Source organism: Poromitra crassiceps, assembly GCF_964638095.1.
Source record: "Poromitra crassiceps genome assembly, chromosome: 10".
NCBI classification, from domain to species: domain Eukaryota; kingdom Metazoa; phylum Chordata; class Actinopteri; order Beryciformes; family Melamphaidae; genus Poromitra; species Poromitra crassiceps.
Window position 1 is genome coordinate 53,913,923 of NC_139631.1, and position 25,000 is coordinate 53,938,922.

At 45.5% G+C, this 25,000-nt stretch overlaps 1 protein-coding gene across 1 annotated transcript in view; it reads right to left on the bottom strand.

Moving 5' to 3' along the window:
• Positions 1 to 19,650, bottom strand: part of arid3c (AT rich interactive domain 3C (BRIGHT-like)) — a gene marked incomplete at its 3' end in the record, with an annotated part of 114,271 nt that extends 94,621 nt beyond the window's left edge. Inside the window, exons 1-2 of the mRNA XM_083645189.1 lie at positions 19,603 to 19,650; positions 18,563 to 19,225 (exon numbers count right to left, since the gene is read on the bottom strand). Of these exons, the coding sequence (XP_083501315.1) occupies positions 18,563 to 19,225; positions 19,603 to 19,641 (702 nt within the window). The 5' untranslated portion in view covers positions 19,642 to 19,650. The remainder of the gene's footprint in view (positions 1 to 18,562; positions 19,226 to 19,602) is intronic.
• Positions 19,651 to 25,000: the final 5,350 nt, after the last annotated feature.

Sequence of the window (25,000 nt, forward strand, 5' to 3'; positions counted from 1 at the left end):
CAGGAAATGACACGAGTGACTGAGTGTACGGGACAGGATACAATTTTGTTAGTGTCCATCCAGGACCCCGAATTAGACATTGAGTGAGCAGCATTTCTCTGACTTCTTTAAATACTTACGGCACATCATTCTCTGCTCGGGTTGCTGATCGGCATGAGAAGCAGCGTGCTCAGCTGGCAGGGCTAACCAATCAGAAGCTCAGCTGGTAGGCCTAACCAATCAGAGAAGCGGGGGGGGGGGGGGGCGTATCAGATGCAGAGGCAGCGGTCAGCAGAGACAGTTTGCTATGGAGACTAATGCATGCTGACACATGGAGTCATGTGGGACATGGCCTCCCCTCTCTGCCATGGCCTATGGGGGACTCAATACACAAGCTGTGGCTGAATAGCAGTGATCAGATCACACTCTCTCAATGTAGCCCTTCAGCACTTTTTGGTATCATTTGCTGTCGGGCTGGAGCAGAATATTCTCCTCTTTTCTTTTTCGATGTTTTCTTTTCTCTGTATATGTAAGGAGGCACTTGTTAGACTGCTGCTAGGACAGGAGATAGTAAGATTGTAGCTTTGCCCCCAGCCAATGATGCCATCATGTCTCAAATAACTGCCTGCATTCCCACAAGAGGTAGAACTTGTGCTAGGAGAGGCTGTGGGCAGCACCAGCTGAACATAAGGTGTCAGAGACAGTGGGCCTGCTGAAACACATGAGGGGATGGGACCGGACCGGGCCGGACACATGAACTTTTTCTGGATGGAAGGATTCAGCAGCACAACAGCTATTTATTTAATTTATATTTTAGCGCTGAATGGTAAAAATTGTATTCGGGCCAGCCCTAATCTGCTGTGAGTAGCTGGAGAGGAGCATTTCTAAAGTGATGAAGGAAACTGGATGTTATTGTTTACGTCGACTTCACTACACTGTTTTTTTTGGCATAATGTGAACATTTGGACAGTGCTGTTAATATTCCACATGTTTGTTTGAACATGGGGTTTAGAAAGCACGTGACGGTCATGAGAACCAGAATTAATCACCAAGATCATCAAGATCATAATATGCAGCTGGACCAGTTTGTACTGTTGTGATTTTTACTTCCCATTCATTTGAATGAGGCCATTGAAATAGCCTGAAAACGGACATTTAACACCTTAGTGAGCAGATTCAACAACAGAGCCTGTGCTGCGATTTCAAATGGACCAACAAGCCTTTAGGAGAGCTAGCTTGAGTCAGCTGAGTCTGAAACGCAGCCTACAGCACATCCTGAACACCAGATCCTGAACACCAAAGCCATTTGTAATTAGCTGTGCGTTATATTGGCTTCACTAAACCAGCGATAATCAATGGGACTTCGTTATAGCAATCAATAGTCAGTTAATGTTGCAGGAGCTAGTTAGCTAATGTTAGCCTAATTAGCTTATAGAATGAGAAACGTTAGTGCCCGCTCACTAAATTAAATGTCAAAAAGCAAACGACGCCCTGAAGTATAGTGCCAGTTGTCTTGATGCAGTGTTTGAGTCTATAGACCAGTTGTCTTGATGCAGTGTTTGAGTCTATAGACCAGTTGTCTTGATGCAGTGTTTGAGTCTATAGGTCAGTTGTCTTGATGCAGTGTTTGAGTCTATAGGTCAGTTGTCTTGATGCAGTGTTTGAGTCTATAGGTCAGTTGTCTTGATGCAGTGTTTGAGTCTATAGACCAGTTGTCTTGATGCAGTGTTTGAGTCTATAGGTCAGTTGTCTTGATGCAGTGTTTGGGTCTATAGGCCAGTTGTCTTGATGCAGTGTTTGAGTCTATAGACCAGTTGTCTTGATGCAGTGTTTGAGTCTATAGACCAGTTGTCTTGATGCAGTGTTTGAGTCTATAGGTCAGTTGTCTTGATGCAGTGTTTGAGTCTATAGGTCAGTTGTCTTGATGCAGTGTTTTGGTCTATAGGTCAGTTGTCTTGATGCAGTGTTTGAGTCTATAGACCAGTTGTCTTGATGCAGTGTTTGAGTCTATAGGTCAGTTGTCTTGATGCAATGTTTGAGTCTATATACCAGTTGTCTTGATGCAGTGTTTGAGTCTATAGGTCAGTTGTCTTGATGCAATGTTTGGGTCTATAGGTCAGTTGTCTTGCTGCAGTGTTTGAGTCTATAGCTCAGTTGTCTTGATGCAGTGTTTGAGTCTATAGACCAGTTGTCTTGATGCAGTGTTTGAGTCTATAGGTCAGTTGTCTTGATGCAGTGTTTGAGTCTATAGGTCAGTTGTCTTGATGCAGTGTTTGAGTCTATAGGTCAGTTGTCTTGATGCAGTGTTTGGGTCTATAGGTCAGTTGTCTTGATGCAGTGTTTGAGTCTATAGACCAGTTGTCTTGATGCAGTGTTTGAGTCTATAGACCAGTTGTCTTGATGCAGTGTTTGAGTCTATAGGTCAGTTGTCTTGATGCAGTGTTTGAGTCTATAGGTCAGTTGTCTTGATGCAGTGTTTGAGTCTATAGACCAGTTGTCTTGATGCAGTGTTTGGGTCTATAGGTCAGTTGTCTTGATGCAGTGTTTGAGTCTATAGGTCAGTTGTCTTGATGCAGTGTTTGAGTCTATAGGTCAGTTGTCTTGATGCAGTGTTTGAGTCTATAGACCAGTTGTCTTGATGCAGTGTTTGGGTCTATAGGTCAGTTGTCTTGATGCAGTGTTTGAGTCTATAGACCAGTTGTCTTGATGCAGTGTTTGAGTCTATAGACCAGTTGTCTTGATGCAGTGTTTGAGTCTATAGGTCAGTTGTCTTGATGCAGTGTTTGAGTCTATAGGTCAGTTGTCTTGATGCAGTGTTTGAGTCTATAGGTTAGTTGTCTTGATGCAGTGTTTGAGTCTATAGGTCAGTTGTCTTGATGCAGTGTTTGAGTCTATAGGTCAGTTGTCTTGATGCAGTGTTTGAGTCTATAGGTCAGTTGTCTTGATGCAGTGTTTGAGTCTATAGGTCAGTTGTCTTGATGCAGTGTTTGAGTCTATAGACCAGTTGTCTTGATGCAGTGTTTGAGTCTATAGGTCAGTTGTCTTGATGCAGTGTTTGAGTCTATAGGTCAGTTGATTGAGGTATTTAGACCATAGACTTTATATTTAAACTGTGTTTCGCACGTACGCTTATTAGTGTGGCACAACCCACACGCCAGCAACATGCCAATAAGAATCTAAATTACTTTGCCTTTTGTGTTTTATCTGCAGACTAAGCAGCTATAGGCTTTCGGTTCTATAAAAGCCTTTATTTTTTGTATTGACTATTAAGTGATACACTTTACTAAAACAATATTATATCAGAAGTGTTGTTTGTGTTAACAATAGTGATGTCAGATTTGGTTAGGTCAGAGTTATGGAATATTAAATCATCCATCTTTGCTCACTACATCTGCCCTTTCTTTCTTTCTTCTTTCACACACGTGTGCATAAAATACAGGTAAATACATTTTTAATACAAAAATGTGAAATAATTATTGGTTTATCGTATCTCTTATCGGCCAGGAGAAGCATATATTTATCGGTTATCGTATCGGCTGTAAAAATCCATATCGTGCTTCCCTATTTAGAAGTGGCTTATGTTGCTACTGTGTTGTATTTTGTAGTACTAACTGTACTCAGATCAGCGGTTGTGAACATGAGCTGCAGGGACCACAGGGACCACAGGGACCACAGGGTCCCCCAGAAAATTGATGAATTGTTCAACTTCATTGACAAGAAAACACAATTGGAGAAAGCAGAAGAATGACTGTTTTGACCATAGTTGATGTTCTCTCTCTACGTGCAGCAACACAGATCGTCACGTAACTCTGCACAAAATCACATCGGACAATCGAAAAAATAATCCTATAGAAAAATGTCAGATTTGGGTGAGAGAGCAAAGCAACGTCTCATACAGTCTCATACAGTAAGCAGCTCCAAACCCCATAACTCAAACCATAAGGGCCCCTGTGGGCCCCTGAGGGCCCCCACAACTAATGATGTCAAACATTTCATTGCGCCACATTCCAAAACCACATTCTCCCATAACGCTGTTAATAACCATGAATAACACTGTTAATAACCATGAATAACACTGTTGATAACACTGTTAATAACCATGAGTAACACTGTTAATAACCATGAGTAACACTGTTGATAACACTGTTAATAACCATGAGTAACACTGTTAATAACCATGAATAACACTGTTGATAACACTGTTAATAACCATGAATAACACTGTTAATAACCATGAATAACACTGTTGATAACACTGTTAATAACCATGAATAACACTGTTAATAACCATGAATAACACTGTTAATAACCATGAATAACACTGTTAATAACCATGAATAACACTGTTGATAACACTGTTAATAACCATGAGTAACACTGTTGAGAACACTGTTAATAATAACCATGAATGGATGAGTGAAAGAAAAAAAGAAAAACAAATCCATAAATAAAATGGTATGAAGAGATAACGTGACATGGTATGAAGAGATAACGTGTCATGGTATGAAGAGATAACGTGACATGGTATGAAGAGATAACGTGACATGAAGAGATAACGTGACATGGTATGAAGAGATAACGTGACATGAAGAGATAACGTGACATGGTATGAAGAGATAACGTGACATGGTATGAAGAGATAACGTGACATGGTATGAAGAGATAACGTGTCATGGTATGAAGAGATAACGTGACATGGTATGAAGAGATAACGTGACATGAAGAGATAACGTGACATGGTATGAAGAGATAACGTGACATGAAGAGATAACGTGACATGGTATGAAGAGATAACGTGACATGGTATGAAGAGATAACGTGACATGAAGAGATAACGTGACATGGTATGAAGAGATAACGTGACATGAAGAGATAACGTGACATGGTATGAAGAGATAACGTGACATGGTATGAAGAGATAACGTGACATGGTATGAAGAGATAACGTGACATGAAGAGATAACGTGACATGGTATGAAGAGATAACGTGACATGAAGAGATAACGTGACATGGTATGAAGAGATAACGTGACATGGTATGAAGAGATAACGTGACATGAAGAGATAACGTGACATGGTATGAAGAGATAACGTGACATGAAGAGATAACGTGACATGGTATGAAGAGATAACGTGACATGAAGAGATAACGTGACATGAAGAGATAACGTGACATGGTATGAAGAGATAACGTGACATGGTATGAAGAGATAACGTGACATGGTATGAAGAGATAACGTGACATGGTATGAAGAGATAACGTGACATGGTATGAAGAGATAACGTGACATGGTATGAAGAGATAACGTGACATGGTATGAAGAGATAACGTGACATGGTATGAAGAGATAACGTGACATGGTATGAAGAGATAACGTGACATGAAGAGATAACGTGACATGGTATGAAGAGATAACGTGACATGGTATGAAGAGATAACGTGACATGGTATGAAGAGATAACGTGACATGGTATGAAGAGATAACGTGACATGGTATGAAGAGATAACGTGACATGAAGAGATAACGTGACATGAAGAGATAACGTGACATGGTATGAAGAGATAACGTGACATGGTATGAAGAGATAACGTGACATGGTATGAAGAGATAACGTGACATGGTATGAAGAGATAACGTGACATGGTATGAAGAGATAACGTGACATGGTATGAAGAGATAACGTGACATGGTATGAAGAGATAACGTGACATGGTATGAAGAGATAACGTGACATGGCGGCCGTCTTCCACAGAGAGCGGATGGAAAAAACAGAGTCAGAGGCGAGCGGTGGGATCTCGTAAACACACAAGGGCTTTTGCAAGCAGCTGCAGAAATTCCAGGCGGGTGCGATTAAAAAAGTAACACCCAACCCACACACACACACACACACACACACACACACACACACACACACACAGCACACAGCACACAGCACACACACACACACACACTGAGGCCGAGGCTGCATGGGGAGGCTGTTTGAACAAGCTGGTTTAATGAAAAGAGACGAGCCACTTGCAGAGAGAACAAGTACAACACCTCAATGGTGCATTGTGCCACGCCCACCTTTTCACTGGCCACGCCCCCCCCCCCTTTAACTTGAATGAATGAATGCAAAAGAAAAGAAAACGTGTTGTGCTAAAAAGTGACGGTCCGCCAAAAAGTGATTGGTGTCATATTGCAGATACTACGGTAAAAACACTGGATTATAATCCAGGACAGTGGTTCTCAAACTTTTTCACCTCCAGGGCCCCTAATCTGATACAAATTAGACCACGGACCCCCATCTGATAAGATCTTGTCCCAGGGTCCTCCATATGATAAGATTTATTGGACTCAAGGATGAACTGATTAGATTTTGGTGGTCAAAGTTCAAAGTTGAATGAATGAATGAATGAATGAATGAATGAGATTTTTATTTTTGAACATGAAATCAAACAATCAAGCATTTTCCACATGGTTTCACATGTTATACCAAGAAAATAAATTACATGCATGTTCAAAAAAGGAGAAGGAAGAAGAGGAGAAAGAAACTAAATATAAAGTTCAAGGTCACTGTGACCGCCATGTCCAACCTCGTTAACGCAATATCTCAGGAACGAGATATTGAATTTGCCTCAAACGTCCACTTGGATTCAAGGATGAGCTGATTAGATTTTGGTGGTCAAAGGTCAAAGGTCAAGGTCACTGTGGCCTCTCGAACGCCATTTTCTACATCGTTAACGCGTTTTCTCAGGAACGCCTTGACGGAATTTCTTCAAATTTGGCTCAAACGTCCACTTGGACTTAAGGATGAACTGATTACATTTTGGTATTTCAGACCCCACCGGGACAGGCATGGGTTAGCTTCCCATGGCTGTAGTTTCCCAGGCTTTTCAGCATGTTGGAAACACCCGCTTTAGCTACGAAAAGTAAATATAAGAGAATACCCCCGGAGTCTGCGAGAGTGGGGGCGGAAGAGGACTCATCGGCTGATATCGCGGTAAACCGGAAACGACTATGAGCAACACGAGCACAGTGCAAGAGAGCACCACAGGAATCGCAGCGGCGGGCCACAAGCTTCGGTGTTTGAGGGAGAATGGTGTCATGGAGGAGTCTGACTCGGGCACGGAGGCTGTTGCCCACAGGCTTCCGTGTTGGAGGGAGGAGGGACAGAGGCCTCGCGTTGACTATACCCTTCTGACTGTCATACATCTGCGAAGGCAAGGTCAAATCAGTCGAGTGAAGCACAGCAACGGGATGTAAACCAAAGTTTGTAGTGCATCAATACCACTGTCATGGAGGAGTTGGAGTTGGCACGGAAGCTGTTGCCCGGTGCTGCTGATAAACTGTGGGAGACGACACAGAGGGGAGGGTTGAAAGCAGAGGAGGGCACACCTGGGACGCCAGGTGTTGCCGACGAGCCCTCTAGAGGTGTAGTGGTTTTGTCGTCGAAACGCCGGTGAAGGGGGGTTACCACCTGATGACTCCAATGACTCTTTTAACCCTCGCCCCTCTGTGTCAAATTCCATCATTAGCCACTTCAGTGTTGCAGATACCATCAAAAGACTCTCTAGTAAGTGCTTGCACAAGGGATATTTACATCTTATTATCCTGTGTTTTTTGAATCTGGTGGTCAAAGGTCAAGGTCACTGTAACCTCAACAAACGCCATTTTCAAGCTCTGTAACGCCATACCTCAGTAACGCCTTAACGGAATTTGGTCTCATTTTGCTCAAACGTCAAAGTCTGGACAGACATGGATGTCGACTGCTCGCTTGTTGGTGGAGGCATATATCTGCGGTGCGGACGGTAATATTATCAATATTATTATGTCGATTATTTTCTCGACTAATTGATTAGTCGCTTGGTCTATAAAATGACACAAAATGGTGAAAAATGTCAATCACTTTTTCCCCAAAGCCCAAGATGTCTTCTTTTGTGCTGACCAACAGTCCACAACGCAAAGAGAATCACTTTCCTGTCATAGAAGACCACACACACGCACGCACACACACACGCACACGCACACACACACGCACACCCACTTTAAAATCATCATCCTCTTCCTCTATCACTTTTTTTTTTCTCTCCCTTTACAGCCCCTCCCCCCCACCCCCATGTGGCAGCCCCACCCCCATGTGGCAGCCCCACCCCCATGTGGCAGCCCCCTATATAAAAGTAATAGCACACAGTGAAAGAATCCAGGAATGTCGTTAATGCATTTCCAGTGACGGAGCACATTTGAAAGTGGAGGGTACATCTGTCAGGAGGAGGGGGCTGGTGCCTGTACGTGGGGGGGAGGGTACATCTGTCAGGAGGGGGCTGGTGCCTGTACGTGGGGGGGGAGGGTACATCTGTCAGGAGGAGGGGGCTGGTGCCTGTATGTGGGGGGGAGGGTACATCTGTCAGGAGGGGGCTGGTGCCTGTACGTGGGGGGGGAGGGTACATCTGTCAGGAGGAGGCTGGTGCCTGTACGTGGGGGGGAGGGTACATCTGTCAGGAGGAGGGGGCTGGTGCCTGTATGTGGGGGGGAGGGTACATCTGTCAGGAGGAGGGGGCTGGTGCCTGTATGTGGGGGGAGGGTACATCTGTCAGGAGGAGGGGGCTGGTGCCTGTATGGGGGGGAGGGTACATCTGTCAGGAAGAGGGGGCTGGTGCCTGTATGGGGGGGAGGGTACATCTGTCAGGAGGAGGGGGCTGGTGCCTGTATGTGGGGGGGAGGGTACATCTGTCAGGAGGGGGCTGGTGCCTGTATGTGGGGGGGAGGGTACATCTGTCAGGAGGAGGGGGCTGGTGCCTGTATGTGGGGGGGAGGGTACATCTGTCAGGAGGGGGCTGGTGCCTGTACGTGGGGGGGAGGGTACATCTGTTAGGAGGAGGGGGCTGGTGCCTGTACGTTGGGGGGGGGGGGGGTACATCTGTCAGGAGGGGGCTGGTGCCTGTATGTGGGGGGGAGGGTACATCTGTCAGGAGGAGGGGGCTGGTGCCTGTATGTGGGGGGAGGGTACATCTGTCAGGAGGAGGAGGCTGGTGCCTGTATGTGGGGGGAGGGTACATCTGTCAGGAGGAGGGGGCTGGTGCCTGTATGTGGGGGGAGGGTACATCTGTTAGGAGGAGGGGGCTGGTGCCTGTACGTGGGGGGGGGGGGGGGTGTCAAGCTCTTTGCCATATGGAGAAGTTTTCCTTCATGCATGTTTTAACTTCACAGGAATACTGGGGGGGGCGGGGCTTCTTAGATCCTCAGCCAGCAAAGACCCGCATCTGCAACAGTGTGTTGACACAAGAGTTACAGTGCAGTAGCTAATATAGCATATGGCTCTGTCCAGAGACCTCTCTGGACAGAGAGGTGGTCTCTGTCGGGTCTCTCTGGACAGAGAGGTGGTCTCTCTGGACAGAGAGGGGGTCTCTCTGTCCAGAGACCTCTCTGGACAGAGAGGGAGTCTCTCTGCCCAGAGAGGGGGTCTCTCTGTCCAGAGAGGTGGTCTCTCTGGACAGAGAGGGGGTCTCTCTGTCCAGAGAGGTGGTCTCTCTGGACAGAGAGGGGGTCTCTCTGTCCAGAGAGGTGGTCTCTCTGGACAGAGGGGGGGTCTCTCTGCCCAGAGAGGTGGTCTCTCTGGACAGAGAGGGGGGGTCTCTCTGCCCAGAGAGGGGGTCTCTCTGGACAGAGAGGTGGTCTCTCTGGACAGAGAGGGGGGGTCTCTCTGCCTGGGGTTTACAGCCAGGTTAAAGTGGGTGGGGGTGCAGTGAGCAGATCGCTACCAGAAACACATCAGGCTGCAGAAACATCAGGACTAGGGATGTCCCCCCCCCCAAAAAAAAAATCGATTCATGTAAGAATCATGATTCTTATCTTCCACGATTCTGAATCGATTCACAACTTCGACAAATCGATTCTTTTTCCCTTTTATTTTTTTGTATTATTACTTAATTTTTTTTTCTTTAAGTCACTGAGAACTGAGAAGTTTAGCATGAATACATGTGACCTTTTTCTTTGCGTGGACTGTGTTTACATTATTGCAATCAGTTGAAAAGTGAACTTTTTCAAAGGAAAAAACTGAAAAAAACAGGACGGGAGTAGATCCTGAAATGCCCCTATGTATCCAATCAAGAATCAATTCTGAATCGAGAATTGGTTTGAATCCTAAATCGATTATGAATCGAATCATGACCCCAGGAATCAGAAGATTGAATTGTGAGATCCCCAAAGATTCACACCCCCCTACACAGGATGACGTCTCGAGAATAAACCCCGGGCGAGAAACGACTGTGTGTGTGTGTGTGTGTGTGTGTGTGTGTGTGTGTGTGTGTGTGTGTGTGTGTGTGTGTGTGAGAGAGAGAGAGAGAGAGGCTTGGGCTTCCTGCAGCTTAATCCTCGCTGTCTGTCTTCCTCTCTATGATTTCCCAATTGTCTCATTTCCTTCTTGCGTGAAGTCGCTCCTCTGGTCCATTGCATTAAAGTGGTGGTTCTCAACGTGCGGTCCGGGGACCACCAGGGGTCCTTGAGGGAGTTCCAGGGGGTCCCCAACAAATTGATGAATTATTAAACTTCATTATTTCATTTACAAGAGAGACAATTTTTTTTTATCCCATTTGAATTGTGCCATGAGGTACTACATGTTTGCTCATTTAAAATATGACTTTGCAAGTCGAGAAAGTGTCAGTTTGTGGTCAAACTGTTGCAGGATAAGTTCTACATCAGAAAGACACACAACCAGTCGCATAAGCAATGGTGATGCTGTGAGATGACAGATGCAGTAGATTCAGCAGTTTCATATGAAACTAAACATTACGTTTCAGTTATGCGACAAACTGCGACTTTCTTGACATGCAACGTTATCTATACAGGATATATAGGGGATCCCAAAAGAACGATAATTTTTCACCGTTCACCACCATTCATATTTGTTCAGACGCTGGTTCATATGTGGAAGCAGGAAGTAGGCATGACTTTGGCTCTCTATAGAGATAGATGATTTCAGTGGCAGGGGGGGAGGGGAGCAGGGGGGGAGCTGACGCTGGGAGTGAAATCATACACCGGTACAGCTGAGCTGAGGCCCCTCCTCCTCCTCCTCCTCCTCCTCCTCCACCTTTTCTCTAGTTGTTGGAAAAACAAGTGGGAGAGGTGCGAGCCAAAGAAGGAGTGGTTCCACAAAAGATTTCATTTCATGGAATGGGATGGTTGCTGATGCATTTCTGAATGGCATGATCAGTAGGATTTTGTTTAAGGATTTTCCTGTAGTGGGTACGGTTTCTTTTCATGACAATGACAGGCTCATCATATGGCATTCTCACTCGGGTATATATATATATATATACACACACACACACACACACACACACACACACACACACACACACACACACACACACACACAGTGTATATATATATATATGTGTGTGTGTGTGTGTATGTATATGTGTATATATATATATATATATATATATATATATATATATATATATATATATATATATATACTGTGTGTGTGTGTGTATATATTAGGGCTGGGTATTGGCAAGGACCTCACGATGCGATACGTATCACGATACATGGGTCACGATACGATTGTATGACGATACATTGCGATACAATACATATTGCGATATATGCAAAACTCTACGCAATTTACTAAAAATAAAAAAATAGAGCTAAAAATACAACACACTGTGTACCACCCAGGTAGTGTAATAATATCTACATCACTTTATATTGATAACTTAGTGGACAAATTTAGTCAAAACTACAGAGTGTTGAGTGACTTAATGAACGCACTGAAATAAAAAGTATTCTTATTGTGTCACTGACCACACAGCTGTGCAAAAAAATCAATATGGGAAATACAGTATCCCAGAAAAAAAGTATTGTGTTAGATTGCCGTATCGATTTTATTGCACAGCCATAGTATATGTCTGAAACACCAGAAACATCTAGCAGAAGCTTCTGGGTGAGTGACAGGTCCTGCTTAGAGCTTACAGACAAAGAAACATCTAGCAGAATCTTCTAGGCGAGTGACAGGTCCTGCTTAGAGCCTACAGAGAAACATCTAGCAGAAGCTTCTGGGTGAGTGACAGGTCCTGCTTAGAGCCTACAGAGAAACATCTAGCAGAAGCTTCTAGGTGAGTGACAGGTCCTGCTTAGAGCCTACAGAGAAACATCTAGCAGAAGCTTCTAGGTGAGTGACAGGTCCTGCTTAGAGCCTACAGACAAAGAAACATCTAGCAGAATCTTCTAGGCGAGTGACAGGTCCTGCTTAGAGCCTACAGACAGAGAAACATCTAGCAGAATCTTCTAGGTGAGTGACAGGTCCTGCTTAGAGCCTACAGACAGAGAAACATCTAGCAGAATCTTCTAGGTGAGTGACAGGTCCTGCTTAGAGCCTACAGACAAAGAAACATCTAGCAGAATCTTCTAGGTGAGTGACAGGTCCTGCTTAGAGCTTACAGACAGAGAAACATCTAGCAGAATCTTCTAGGCGAGTGACAGGTCCTGCTTAGAGCCTACAGACAAAGAAACATCTAGCAGAATCTTCTAGGTGAGTGACAGGTCCTGCTTAGAGCTTACAGAGAAACATCTAGCAGAATCTTCTAGGTGAGTGACAGGTCCTGCTTAGAGCCTACAGACAAAGAAACATCTAGCAGAATCTTCTAGGCGAGTGACAGGTCCTGCTTAGAGCCTACAGAGAAACATCTAGCAGAAGCTTCTAGGTGAGTGACAGGTCCTGCTTAGAGCCTACAGAGAAACATCTAGCAGAAGCTTCTGGGTAAGTGACAGGTCCTGCTTAGAGCCTACAGAGAAACATCTAGCAGAAGCTTCTAGGTGAGTGACAGGTCCTGCTTAGAGCTTACAGACAAACATCTAGCAGAAGCTTCTGGGTGAGTGACAGGTCCTGCTTAGAGCTTACAGACAAAGAATCATCTAGCAGAAGCTTCTGGGTGAGTGACAGGTCCTGCTTGGAGCTTACAGAGAAACATCTAGCAGAAGCTTCTAGGCGAGTGACAGTCCTGCTTAGAGCCTACAGAGAAACATCTAGCAGAAGCTTCTGGGCGAGTGACAGGTCCTGCTTAGAGCCTACAGAGAAACATCTAGCAGAAGCTTCTAGGCGAGTGACAGGTCCTGCTTAGAGCCTACAGACAGAGAAACATCTAGCAGAAGCTTCTGGGCGAGTGACAGGTCCTGCTTAGAGCCTACAGACAAAGAAACATCTAGCAGAAGCTTCTAGGCGAGTGACAGGTCCTGCTTAGAGCTTACAGACAGAGAAACATCTAGCAGAAGCTTCTAGGTGAGTGACAGGTCCTGCTTAGAGCCTACAGAGAAGCATCTAGCAGAAGCTTCTAGGCGAGTGACAGGTCCTGCTTAGAGCCTACAGAGAAGCATCTAGCAGAAGCTTCTAGGTATGTGACAGGTCCTGCTTAGAGCTTACAGACAGAGAAACATCTAGCAGAATCTTCTAGGTGAGTGACAGGTCCTGCTTAGAGCTTACAGACAGAGAAACATCTAGCAGAAGCTTCTAGGTGAGTGACAGGTCCTGCTTAGAGCTTACAGACAGAGAAACATCTAGCAGAAGCTTCTAGGTGAGTGACAGGTCCTGCTTAGAGCCTACAGAGAAACATCTAGCAGAAGCTTCTAGGTGAGTGACAGGTCCTGCTTAGAGCCTACAGAGAAACATCTAGCAGAAGCTTCTAGGTGAGTGACAGGTCCACACACAAAAATAAATCAATAAAAAACAGTAATCCCTCAAAATGTCAAATTGACATGGAGTTCTTAATGGAGGAGATCCCATCAAAACCACTTTAAACACCCGTTGATGTTTGACTGCTTACGTTCTAATTTAATTTAAAATGGAGACAGGAACTTTTGGTTAATATCATGACTAACCCTGTAAACCTGCACAAAAGGTTAATGACATGTTAATAACATGACATGTTAATAACATGACTAACATTAAACCTGCACAAAAGGTTAATGACATGTTAATAACATGACATGTTAATAACATGACTAACATTAAACCTGCACAAAAGGTTAATGACATGTTAATAACATGACATGTTAATAACATGACTAACATTAAACCTGCACAAAAGGTTAATGACATGTTAATAACATGACATGTTAATAACATGACTAACATTAAACCTGCACAAAAGGTTAATGACATGTTAATAACATGACATGTTAATAACATGACTAACATTAAACCTACACAAAAGGTTAATGACATGTTAATAACATGACATGTTAATAACATGACTAACATTAAACCTGCACAAAATGCACGGGGGAATCCCTTCATTACTAGTGTCTCTATGAATCAAGCCGTGAATAAATCCCTCATGATAATAACCTGACTTTTTACAGCTGTGATTCTAAGAGTAATTATTCATGTTGATGTAGTGAAATAATATCAGCTATATCAGTACAGTCTGCCTGCATGCATGCTTGTAAATAGTGTGTAAGAGCACGTCATTGCTTTGTTTCGTAATAGTTTGGCAACAAGCCGACTTCCAGCCACACACACACGCAAGCACGCACACGCACACACACATACACACACACACACACACACACACACACACACACACACACACACACACACACACACACACACACTCAGGGAGGGAGATCCCAGCATTTTTGGGTGTGAGCCAGGCAGGAATACCTCCAGGTCCAGTTTCCTGCATTTCCTGAGCTGCTGCCAAAACTATATGCAATATAGAACTACTCTCTCTCTCTCACTCTCTCTCTCTCTCTTTCTCTCACTCTCGGTCCCTCTTTCTCTCCCCTCCTCTCTTTCTCTATCACTGTACGTCTCTCTCTCTCCCTCTCTCTCGCTCTCTCTATCTCTCTGTATGTCTCTCTCTCTTTCTCTCTCTGTATGTCTCTCTCTCTCAATTCAATTCAAGACAATTCAAAGAAGCTTTATTGGCATGACCATAGTGACTTACAATGTTGCCAAAGCACATAGTACAAGTACTACAAACAGGAAAATACAGAAAAATACTCTTTCTCTCCCTCTCTCGGCCTCAGGTCTTTTGTCTTTTCCGCGCAGCGTCTTTTTTCTGTCTTTCTTTTTTGCGACTGTAAGGAATGTCTTTGATGTTTTTACGCTCTCGTGTCTTTAGATTTGAGATTGTGTCGCTGTGCGTCTGTCCTCTCCTGGCTCATTACTGTAACGCTTTTATCACCTGACCGTCACCACTCATTACAATCACATATTTCAGCCTACGGCTGTCGGCTACCATCCAGCTGAATTTAACATGTCAAACTACCATCCAGCTGAATTTATCATGTCAAACTACCATCCAGCTACATTTAACACATCAAACTACCATCCAGCTGAATTTAACATGTCAAACTACCATCCAGCTGAATTTAACATGTCAAACTACCATCCAGCTGAATTTAACACATCAAACTACCATCCAGCTGAATTTAACATGTCAAACTACCATCCAGCTGAATTTAACATGTCAAACTACCATCCAGCTGAATTTAACATGTCAAACTACCATCCAGCTGAATTTAACATGTCAAACTACCATCCAGCTGAATTTAACACATCAAACTACCATCCAGCTGAATTTAACATGTCAAACTACCATCCAGCTGAATTTAACATGTCAAACTACCATCCAGCTGAATTTAACATGTCAAACTACCATCCAGCTGAATTTAACATGTCAAACTACCATCCAGCTGAATTTAACATGTCAAACTACCATCCAGCTACATTTAACACATCAAACTACCATCCAGCTGAATTTAACATGTCAAACTACCATTCAGCTGAATTTAACATGTCAAACTACCATCCAGCTGAATTTAACACATCAAACTACCATCCAGCTGAATTTAACATGTCAAACTACCATCCAGCTGAATTTAACACGTCAAACTACCATCCAGCTGAATTTAACACATCAAACTTTTCAAAAGAAAACTATCTCAATCAAAGAAAACTAAAACAAATATGGCTTGTCTTGTCTAAAGACAAATAAATTCTGTTTTTGGTAGGGATGTAACGATACAATCAACTCACGATTCGATACATTCACGATACGATGATTTTTTTTTTTTTTTACTAAATGAGATTGCAGACAAATGAAATTATGACTAAAAAACATTCCTTTAATTATTACTTAGACAAAAAACACAAAATACTGTATTTTTTCGTATCTTTTCTTTAGGAAATTAAATAATCCTTTTTTATTTCTGAGGTAGGGTATAACTGCAAAACACAAACTTTGTAATGATTGCATATTTCCTTTTCTTTGTCAAAGAAAAACGGATAAAAAGCATTTCGATTAATTTTTGAATCTTCACACATTTGTATCGATTTGTAACTGTCTGGCGATGCATTCTTCCATGTCTAGCTTTTGGGTGTTTGTGATAGAGATGAATTGACAAACTATAGAGAAGTGATTTAGGAGTACTGTAAACATTGGCTGCTGTCTTTGGTTTAAGATCAGATTAAAACTTCTCCACCTTAGCGGGGCCTTTTATATTTAGCCCACATCTTGTTCCTATTTCCAAAGATGCATTTACTGCCTTCAAATGTGGTTTTGTTTTGCAGCTTTGAGCATGCTTAGTATGCTGGCTCCACTCTGTCTGCCTAGCAGCCATAAGCATCCTTTTATTGTCCCGTGACCATTACATACAAATGACCCCCACAGTAACTGACCATCCTGGGGAATCTTTGAACCGGACAGTGTGGATCGTCTGCTCTGATCTGAACATGTAGGGAAAAAAATAGTCTTAATCCAAATAGGAGACTTTACAGCAGACAATATTCTGCATAGAATGATATACGAGGGTTGGGCGATATGGACCAAAGAAAAATCATATCTCAATGTTTTTAGGCTGAATGGCGATACACTCTATATAGCTCTGTACACAAAGTGGGCTAAATGTTCAGTTGTAACTTGGTGCTTTCACAAAATATTGACATAATGATATTTTTGGATAAATAATCACCAGTAATGTGGATCTAATGACTAAGTGAGTAAAGGCAAATACCCACATCACAACAGCTAGAACAGTGTGGTAAGTTCAGAAAATAAATGACATCACTTCAATGCAGCCTATAAAAGCAGGAAAAGACAAAAAGACAGTATGCCATATCACCATAGTCTCACATCACAATATTAATATAATATCAATTTATTGCCCAGCCCTATGATATAATGTGTATGGACTTGAAATAGATCAAATCAACACTGCGACTGAAATAGCCGACTTCAGAAGAGTTAAGCCACCATGTGTAACATCTGATAACTGATGTAAATTAGTTACATCATATCCTGTGTGCTGATAAATGTCAAGTAACCTCAAATTACATCATTGCAAAGAAGTCTCCTATAAGGAGAATAAGCCTAATAACTAGATGACTAGTGAATCATTGACTTGTACATAGAACAGATGCAAATTGTGCAGCGAATGTTCTTTGGACAAGCTCTCCTATCCATCTCCCACACTTAATAGCCTGCAGTGTATATGAAGGCTATTGGTTTCAGCCATATTTAAATTGCATTTTCTGCTTTAATGTGCAGCGCTAATGCAGAGGCTAATGTACACATCACATTTAGGGAAGTCTCTATAATGATCCGTCATAAATAAACAATGATGTGCCTCGTCCACAAGCGCTTACAGATTATAGATCTGCATCATCTGTGGAGCCTGGGAACTGGAAATATAGAGACGTGTATATCAATCAAGCTAACTTGGCACTGTCAGTAATATCGGTAAGAAAACAAAAAGCTGTTTAGGAGAAATTGCTTCTCTCAAATCACTCGATAATCACTGTACACAATGCAACACACGCGTTAAGTCCTTTAGAATTTAGATGACTGCCAGAAAGACTGTACAAGTTAAGTCATTTAGATGACTGCCAGACTGTTCATGTCTACTAGACTAGTCTCATTTTTTAGTTATTTATTTGCTTGCCAGGAGCCTCAGTTGAAGCATATTTGGTAGTTGACAGATCAGACACTCAGTGGTTCAGCTTTTTGACCAGTTTTTACAGCTATGACATAATTAGTTCAACTTCAGTCAACTTTCCGGATTCATGAACATTATCTTTGTGTTGTGCTTAAACTAATAAATAAGGCTCATTATGGCTGTATCAAACACAAGCACAATGGGCAGTATATTCATTTGAAAAGTAGCCTACATAGGAGCCTCATAGCGAATGTTTTCAACCATATTTCATGGGGCCCTTCACAGGGAAGTGAGACGCTAGAAATAGGAGAAGGCTATAAAAAGTTAAAAAAAAAAATCAAAGTAGCCTATATATTTTTTTTTACCAAACAAAACAAGCATGACGTCACGTGTCAGTCACTCATAATCATCATGACGTGTCAGTCACTCATCAATACAGCAATTTATTGCAGGGATGAAAATCACTGCTTGTCAACTTATTATTGCAGAGAACAACTGCGTAAAGCATAACTCCAATAAGCTCCTGTCAAACTCGGTGAAGTAGAGAAACACACAGGAGCCTCTGTGAGAAGAGCTGAAGTTTAGTAGCCTCCAGTAGGCCAGTGACAGACAGACAGACGGACAGAGGGGCGGACGGACGGACGGACGGGTGCTGGTTGTACCTGTTTGAACTGCTCCTCGTAGGTCCACTCGTGGTGCTGTGCCTGTGCGTGCGGCGCTGGAGACTCTGGGTGCCGGGCCGAGGTGAAGCCCTGCGGAGCTCTGGCCATCAGATGCACCGGGGCGCTCTGTGGAGACAAGCCGGCTCCCTGGAGCCCCGGCTGGCTGCGCGGGTAGTGCTCCAGCCCGCCCTCCATGTCCCCCATGTCCTCCTCCTCCTCCTCTCCGTCCATGCCGCCCTGCTCCTCCGCGTCCTCCCCGTCCTCGTCTCGCTCCACGGAGGTATCTAGGTCCCCGTCGGCTCTCTCCGGCCGCCTGCGCACCTCCATGTGAGGGAGCGTCAGCCCGGCTGGCGAGGCGACGACCCCGGCGGCCAGCGCCCCCCGCACCGCCGCCTGGTAGTGGCGGAAAGCCAGGGCTTGCTGGTGCATCTGGGACTCCACCACGGAGCGCAGGTCCTTCTCTTTCTCCGCCTGCCGGAGCTTCTCTTCCAGGGCCAGCCGCGCCGCCTGCTGCCGCTGCAGGTTCTCCATCACCGCCTCCAGCTTCATGCCGCTGCAGCCGGGCTGGTGGGGGGCAGAGCTGGGGAAGGCGCTGTGCGAGGCGGCGGAGCCTGGAGCCAGGAGGGGGAGGCTCCCAACACCGGCGGAGGAGAACGAGGCTTGCTGCGGAGCGGAGCGGACGAGTCAGTACTATGACATGTATCAATTTATAAGAGGAAAACACATCCTCCACCAATACTAGGCTATCACATGCACTTTAAAAGATGAAAACACAGCCTACACGCTCCACCATGCAGCCTTATTACCCTGAGACATGAGCTCCTTTCGTTACGTGGCTTCAAACTGTACAAAACAACCAAAAAGTCAGCGGTCAAAACTTGCGCCAAGTGCGTAAAACACCGCTGGCTTTAGATGAAACTACTATTAAAGTTAGTAAAGGTGTCACATATACTGCAAGGTATTAACTGCATTAGTTAAAGAACAGGGAAACACAATACTTGAGACTAATAATCCATGTGAATAGAAAGCTGGCCGCTTACCAAAGCAGATTTAGTTGCTATACTTGTGTTATCAACCATGCTTCTCTCCGTCAGATGCGCCGAAATAGCAGCCAGGTCACAGTCGTCTCCTTTCTGAGTCAGAACTGATAATGTTCCGCATTCAACATCCAGACAGCCGCTGCCGATAGAGAGATACTGTAGCGGCGGAGAGAGATAGGCTACTGTAGCGGCGGAGATAGAGAGATACTGTAGCGGCGGAATAAAGAGGCGAAATGTGTTGCTGTTGAATGTTTGAGCGCGGAGCTGCTTTTGGCAACAAGTGGCAACTGTAGTGAGAATGACCTCTGGAGGCAGAGATCAGCCCTCTGCTCCTACTGCCTGCCTGCCTGCCTGCTAGCAACACGTCAATAGCCTACCGCCTGCCTGCCTGTTAACATGTCAATATAGCCTACCGCCTGCCTGCCTGCCTGTTAATAACACGTCAATAGCCTACCACCTGCCTGCCTGTTAACATGTCAATATACCTACCTACCGCCTGCCTGCCTGCCTGCCTGCCTGTTAATAACATGTCAATATACCTACCTACCTACCTACCTACCGCCTGCCTGCCTGCCTGTTAACATGTCAATATAGCCTACCTACCTACCGCCTGCCTGTTAATAACATGTCAATATAGCCTACCGCCTGCCTGCCTGCCTGCTAGCAACACGTCAATAGCCTACCGCCTGCCTGCCTGTTAACATGTCAATATACCACCTGCCTGCCTGCTAGCAACATGTCAATATACCTACCTACCGCCTGCCTGCTAACATGTCAATATACCTACCGCCTGCCTGCCTGTTAACATGTCAATATACCTACCGCCTGCCTGCCTGCTAGCAACACGTCAATAGCCTACCACCTGCCTGCCTGTTAACATGTCAATATACCTACCTACCGCCTGCCTGTTAATAACATGTCAATATAGCCTACCTACCTACCGCCTGCCTGCCTGTTAATAACATGTCAATATAGCCTACCGCCTGCCTGCCTGCCTGCCTGCTAGCAACACGTCAATAGCCTACCGCCTGCCTGCCTGTTAACATGTCAATATACCGCCTGCCTGCCTGCCTGTTAACATGTCAATATACCTACCGCCTGCCTGCCTACAAGTCAATATACCTACCGCCTGCCTGCCTGCCTGCTAGCAACAACACGTCAATAGCCTACCACCTGCCTGCCTGTTAACATGTCAATATACCTACCTACCGCCTGCCTGTTAATAACATGTCAATATAGCCTACCTACCGCCTGCCTGCCTGTTAATAACATGTCAATATACCTACCGCCTGCCTGCCTACAAGTCAATATACCTACCGCCTGCCTGCCTGCCTGCTAGTAGCAACACGTCAATAGCCTACCACCTGCCTGCCTGTTAACATGTCAATATACCTACCTACCGCCTGCCTGTTAATAACATGTCAATATAGCCTACCTACCGCCTGCCTGCCTGTTAATAACATGTCAATATAGCCTACCGCCTGCCTGCCTGCCTGCTAGCAACACGTCAATAGCCTACCGCCTGCCTGCCTGTTAACATGTCAATATACCGCCTGCCTGCCTGCCTGTTAACATGTCAATATACCGCATGCCTGCCTGCTAGCAACATGTCAGTATACCTACCTACCACCTGCCTGCCTGTTAACATGTCAATATACCTACCGCCTGCCTGCCTGTTAACATGTCAATATACCTACCTACCGCCTGCCTGCCTGTTAACATGTCAATATACCTACCGCCTGCCTGCCTGTTAACATGTCAATATACCTACCTACCGCCTGCCTGTTTTAACATGTCAATATACCTACCTACCCCCTGCCTGCCTGCCTACCTGTTAACATGTCAATATACCGCCTGCCTGCCTGCCTGCTAGCAACATGTCAATATACCTACCGCCTGCCTGCCTGTTAACATGTCAATATACCTACCGCCTGCCTGCCTGCTAGCAACATGTCAATATACCTACCTACCGCCTGCCTGCCTGCCTGCTAACAACATGTCAATATACCTACCTACCGCCTGCCTGCCTGCCTGCTAGCAACATGTCAATATACCTACCGCCTGCCTGCTAGCAACATGTCAATATACCTACCTACCGCCTGCCTGCCTACCTCTTAACAACATGTCAATATACCGCCTGCCTGCCTGCTAGCAACATGTCAATATACCTACCTACCGCCTGCCTGCCTGCCTGCTAGCAACATGTCAATATACCTACCGCCTGCCTGCTAGCAACATGTCAATATACCTACCGCCTGCCTGCCTGCCTACCTGTTAACATGTCAATATACCGCCTGCCTGCCTGCCTGCTAGCAACATGTCAATATACCTACCGCCTGCCTGCCTGTTAACATGTCAATATACCTACCTACTGTCTGCCTGCCTGCCTGCTAGCAACATGTCAATATACCTACCGCCTGCCTGCTAGCAACATGTCAATATACCTACCTACCGCCTGCCTGTTAACAACATGTCAATATACCTACCTACTGCCTGCCTGTTAACATGTCAATATACCTACCTACTGCCTGCCTGCCTGTTAACATGTCAATATACCTACCTACCGCCTGCCTGCCTGCCTGCTAGCAACATGTCAATATACCTACCGCCTGCCTGCCTGCCTGTTAACAACATGTCAATACAACTGTACCCACCTCCAAGACAATGTTGTTATAAGATGTGGGTGCCCTGGCACTCCCAAATACCGTAGTAGCGTTAGTACTTTCCAGTACCGAGCCTTTTATTCACATGCAAGTGCCGAAGTTTTTAGGTGCTCCACAGCGCCAGATGTATCGGTTCGGTGCTCAGTGGCTGGGAGGGTGTACTGCAGTTTACAATTTTGAGCATCGGCTCCGCCTCCGGCATGTGAATAAAGACAAGGCCCGTGGCACTAAATGACTACAGACCTGGGTGTCGCCTTGACCACCGGCAGGACGTAGCACGTGGAAGAATTACTCTATTCCCACCAGTTCCCTTCCACCCCGAACAGGTGCCCCGACCGACCAGAGGAGGCGCTAGTGGGACACATACCCTCATTCTGGCTTCCCACCCACAGACACAGCCAATTGTCCTTGTATGGATGCCCGACCACGGCGGAGGTAACACGGAGCGCGAACCTGTGACCCTCATGTTGGTAGGCAGGGAATCTACTGCTACATTACACGGACGCCGACTTTAGCTCGGCCTTTGATACGATCATCCCAGCCCTGCTACAGGAGAAGCTCTCCCAGCAGGGTGCCTGACTCCATCTGCAGATGGTCCACAGACTTCCTAACAAACAGGAAGCAGCACGTATGGGCTGGGGAAGCATGTCAAAGACTCCCGGACCATCAGTGCCAGAGCTGCCCAGGGGGTGCCATCCCCTCCATTCTTCTTCTCCCTGTATACCAACAGTTGAACCTCCAGCCATCAAGCTGGAGCAATCGTCAAGCTCCTGCTCCACTCTCATAGGGCTCATCTCTAATAGTGATGAGTCTGCGTACAGGCAGGAGATTGACCACCTGATGACTTGGTGCAGTCAAAACAGCCTGGAGCTCAATGATCAAAAGACAGTGGAGATGGTTGTGGACTACAGGAGGAATGCAGCCCCACCCTCTCCCATCACCCTGGACTCCCTAGTCAACACTGTGGAGTCCTTTCGCTTCCTGGGTTTAATCATCAGCTGGAACCTGAAATGGGAGTCGAACATCACCAAGAAGGCACAACAGAGGATGTACTTCCTGTGGTGGCTGAGGAAGTTCAAGGTGCCAAAGGCAACGTTGGTACTTTTCTACACGTCCACCCTCGAGTCCATCCTCACCTCCTCCATCACCATCTGGTCTGCTGCTGCTGCCCACAAGGACATCTCCAGACTGTAGTGCATCATCCACCATGCTGAAAAGGTGGTCGGGTGCAGCCTGCCACCCCTTCAGGACCTACACTCTGCCATGGCGCTGAAGCGGGGGGCTCGCATATGCAGCTCGGCGGCCTCGCTAACCCTAACGCAGCACCTATAATCCCCTCTGGCACCTCTATGCCAGGATCTTGTTTGTGGATTTCAGCTTTGCATTCAACACGATCTCCCCAGTTCTTCTTCGGGACAAGCTGTCATAGCTGTCCCAGCTGAATAGCCCCATTTCCACCACTGGCATTGGCGTGGCTCTGCCCGGCTCGACTCGCTTTTTTGTAGCTTTCCACCGGTCAAAAACCAGGACAACCCGGGTTGAGTCGTGCTATTTCTAGTACCACCTCTATCGAGGTTCCAGGGCTGTGGACCCAGTACCATATGGTGACGTGAAAACACTGCAGATGACTGATTGGTCAGGCAGAGTTGTGTGTCTCTGGATACTGTCAATGCTGCATACCAGTTTAGTGATGCTTACCTTCTCCTGTGTGTAACGTTGTCTTTTGTGTTGCTGCCTTCAGCTCGTGAAATAAAATCCATCTCCTTGCTCAGCCTTAACGTGATGGTTCACTAGCAAGGACCACACCACAACAATATATCCTTTAAAGGTTTCATGAAGATTGAAATGTGTATGTTTTGACATTTAAGAGAAGGTGCATGAGGATGTTATTGGTTGTCATCTAGCTGGTCTGGGAGGATGTGCAGAAGACCGGGCGGAGACTCAGAGTGGGGGTTCCGTCTCAGGCGTGTTCCTGCCCAAGCTGATTAGAGACCCCCCCCAGACAGAACCTAGATGAGACACAGAGAGAGACAAGCTGATTAGAGACCCCCCCCAGACAGAACCTAGATGAGACAGAGAGAGACGAGCTGATTAGAGACCCCCCCCAGACAGAACCTAGATGAGACACAGAGAGAGACAAGCTGATTAGAGACCCCCCCCCAGACAGAACCTAGATGAGACACAGAGAGACAAGCTGATTAGAGACCCCCCCCAGACAGAACCTAGATGAGACACAGAGAGAGACAAGCTGATTAGAGACCCCCCCCCAGACAGAACCTAGATGAGACACAGAGAGAGACAAGCTGATTAGAGACCCCCCCCAGACAGAACCTAGATGAGACACAGAGAGAGACAAGCTGATTAGAGACCCCCCCCAGACAGAACCTAGATGAGACACAGAGAGAGACGTGCTGATTAGAGACCCCCCCCAGACAGAACCTAGATGAGACACAGAGAGAGACAAGCTGATTAGAGACCCCCCCCCCCAGACAGAACCTAGATGAGACACAGAGAGAGACAAGCTGATTAGAGACCCCCCCCCCAGACAGAACCTAGATGAGACACAGAGAGAGACAAGCTGATTAGAGACCCCCCCCAGACAGAACCTAGATGAGACACAGAGAGAGACAAGCTGATTAGAGACCCCCCCCCAGACAGAACCTAGATGAGACACAGAGAGAGACAAGCTGATTAGAGACCCCCCCCAGACAGAACCTAGATGAGACACAGAGAGA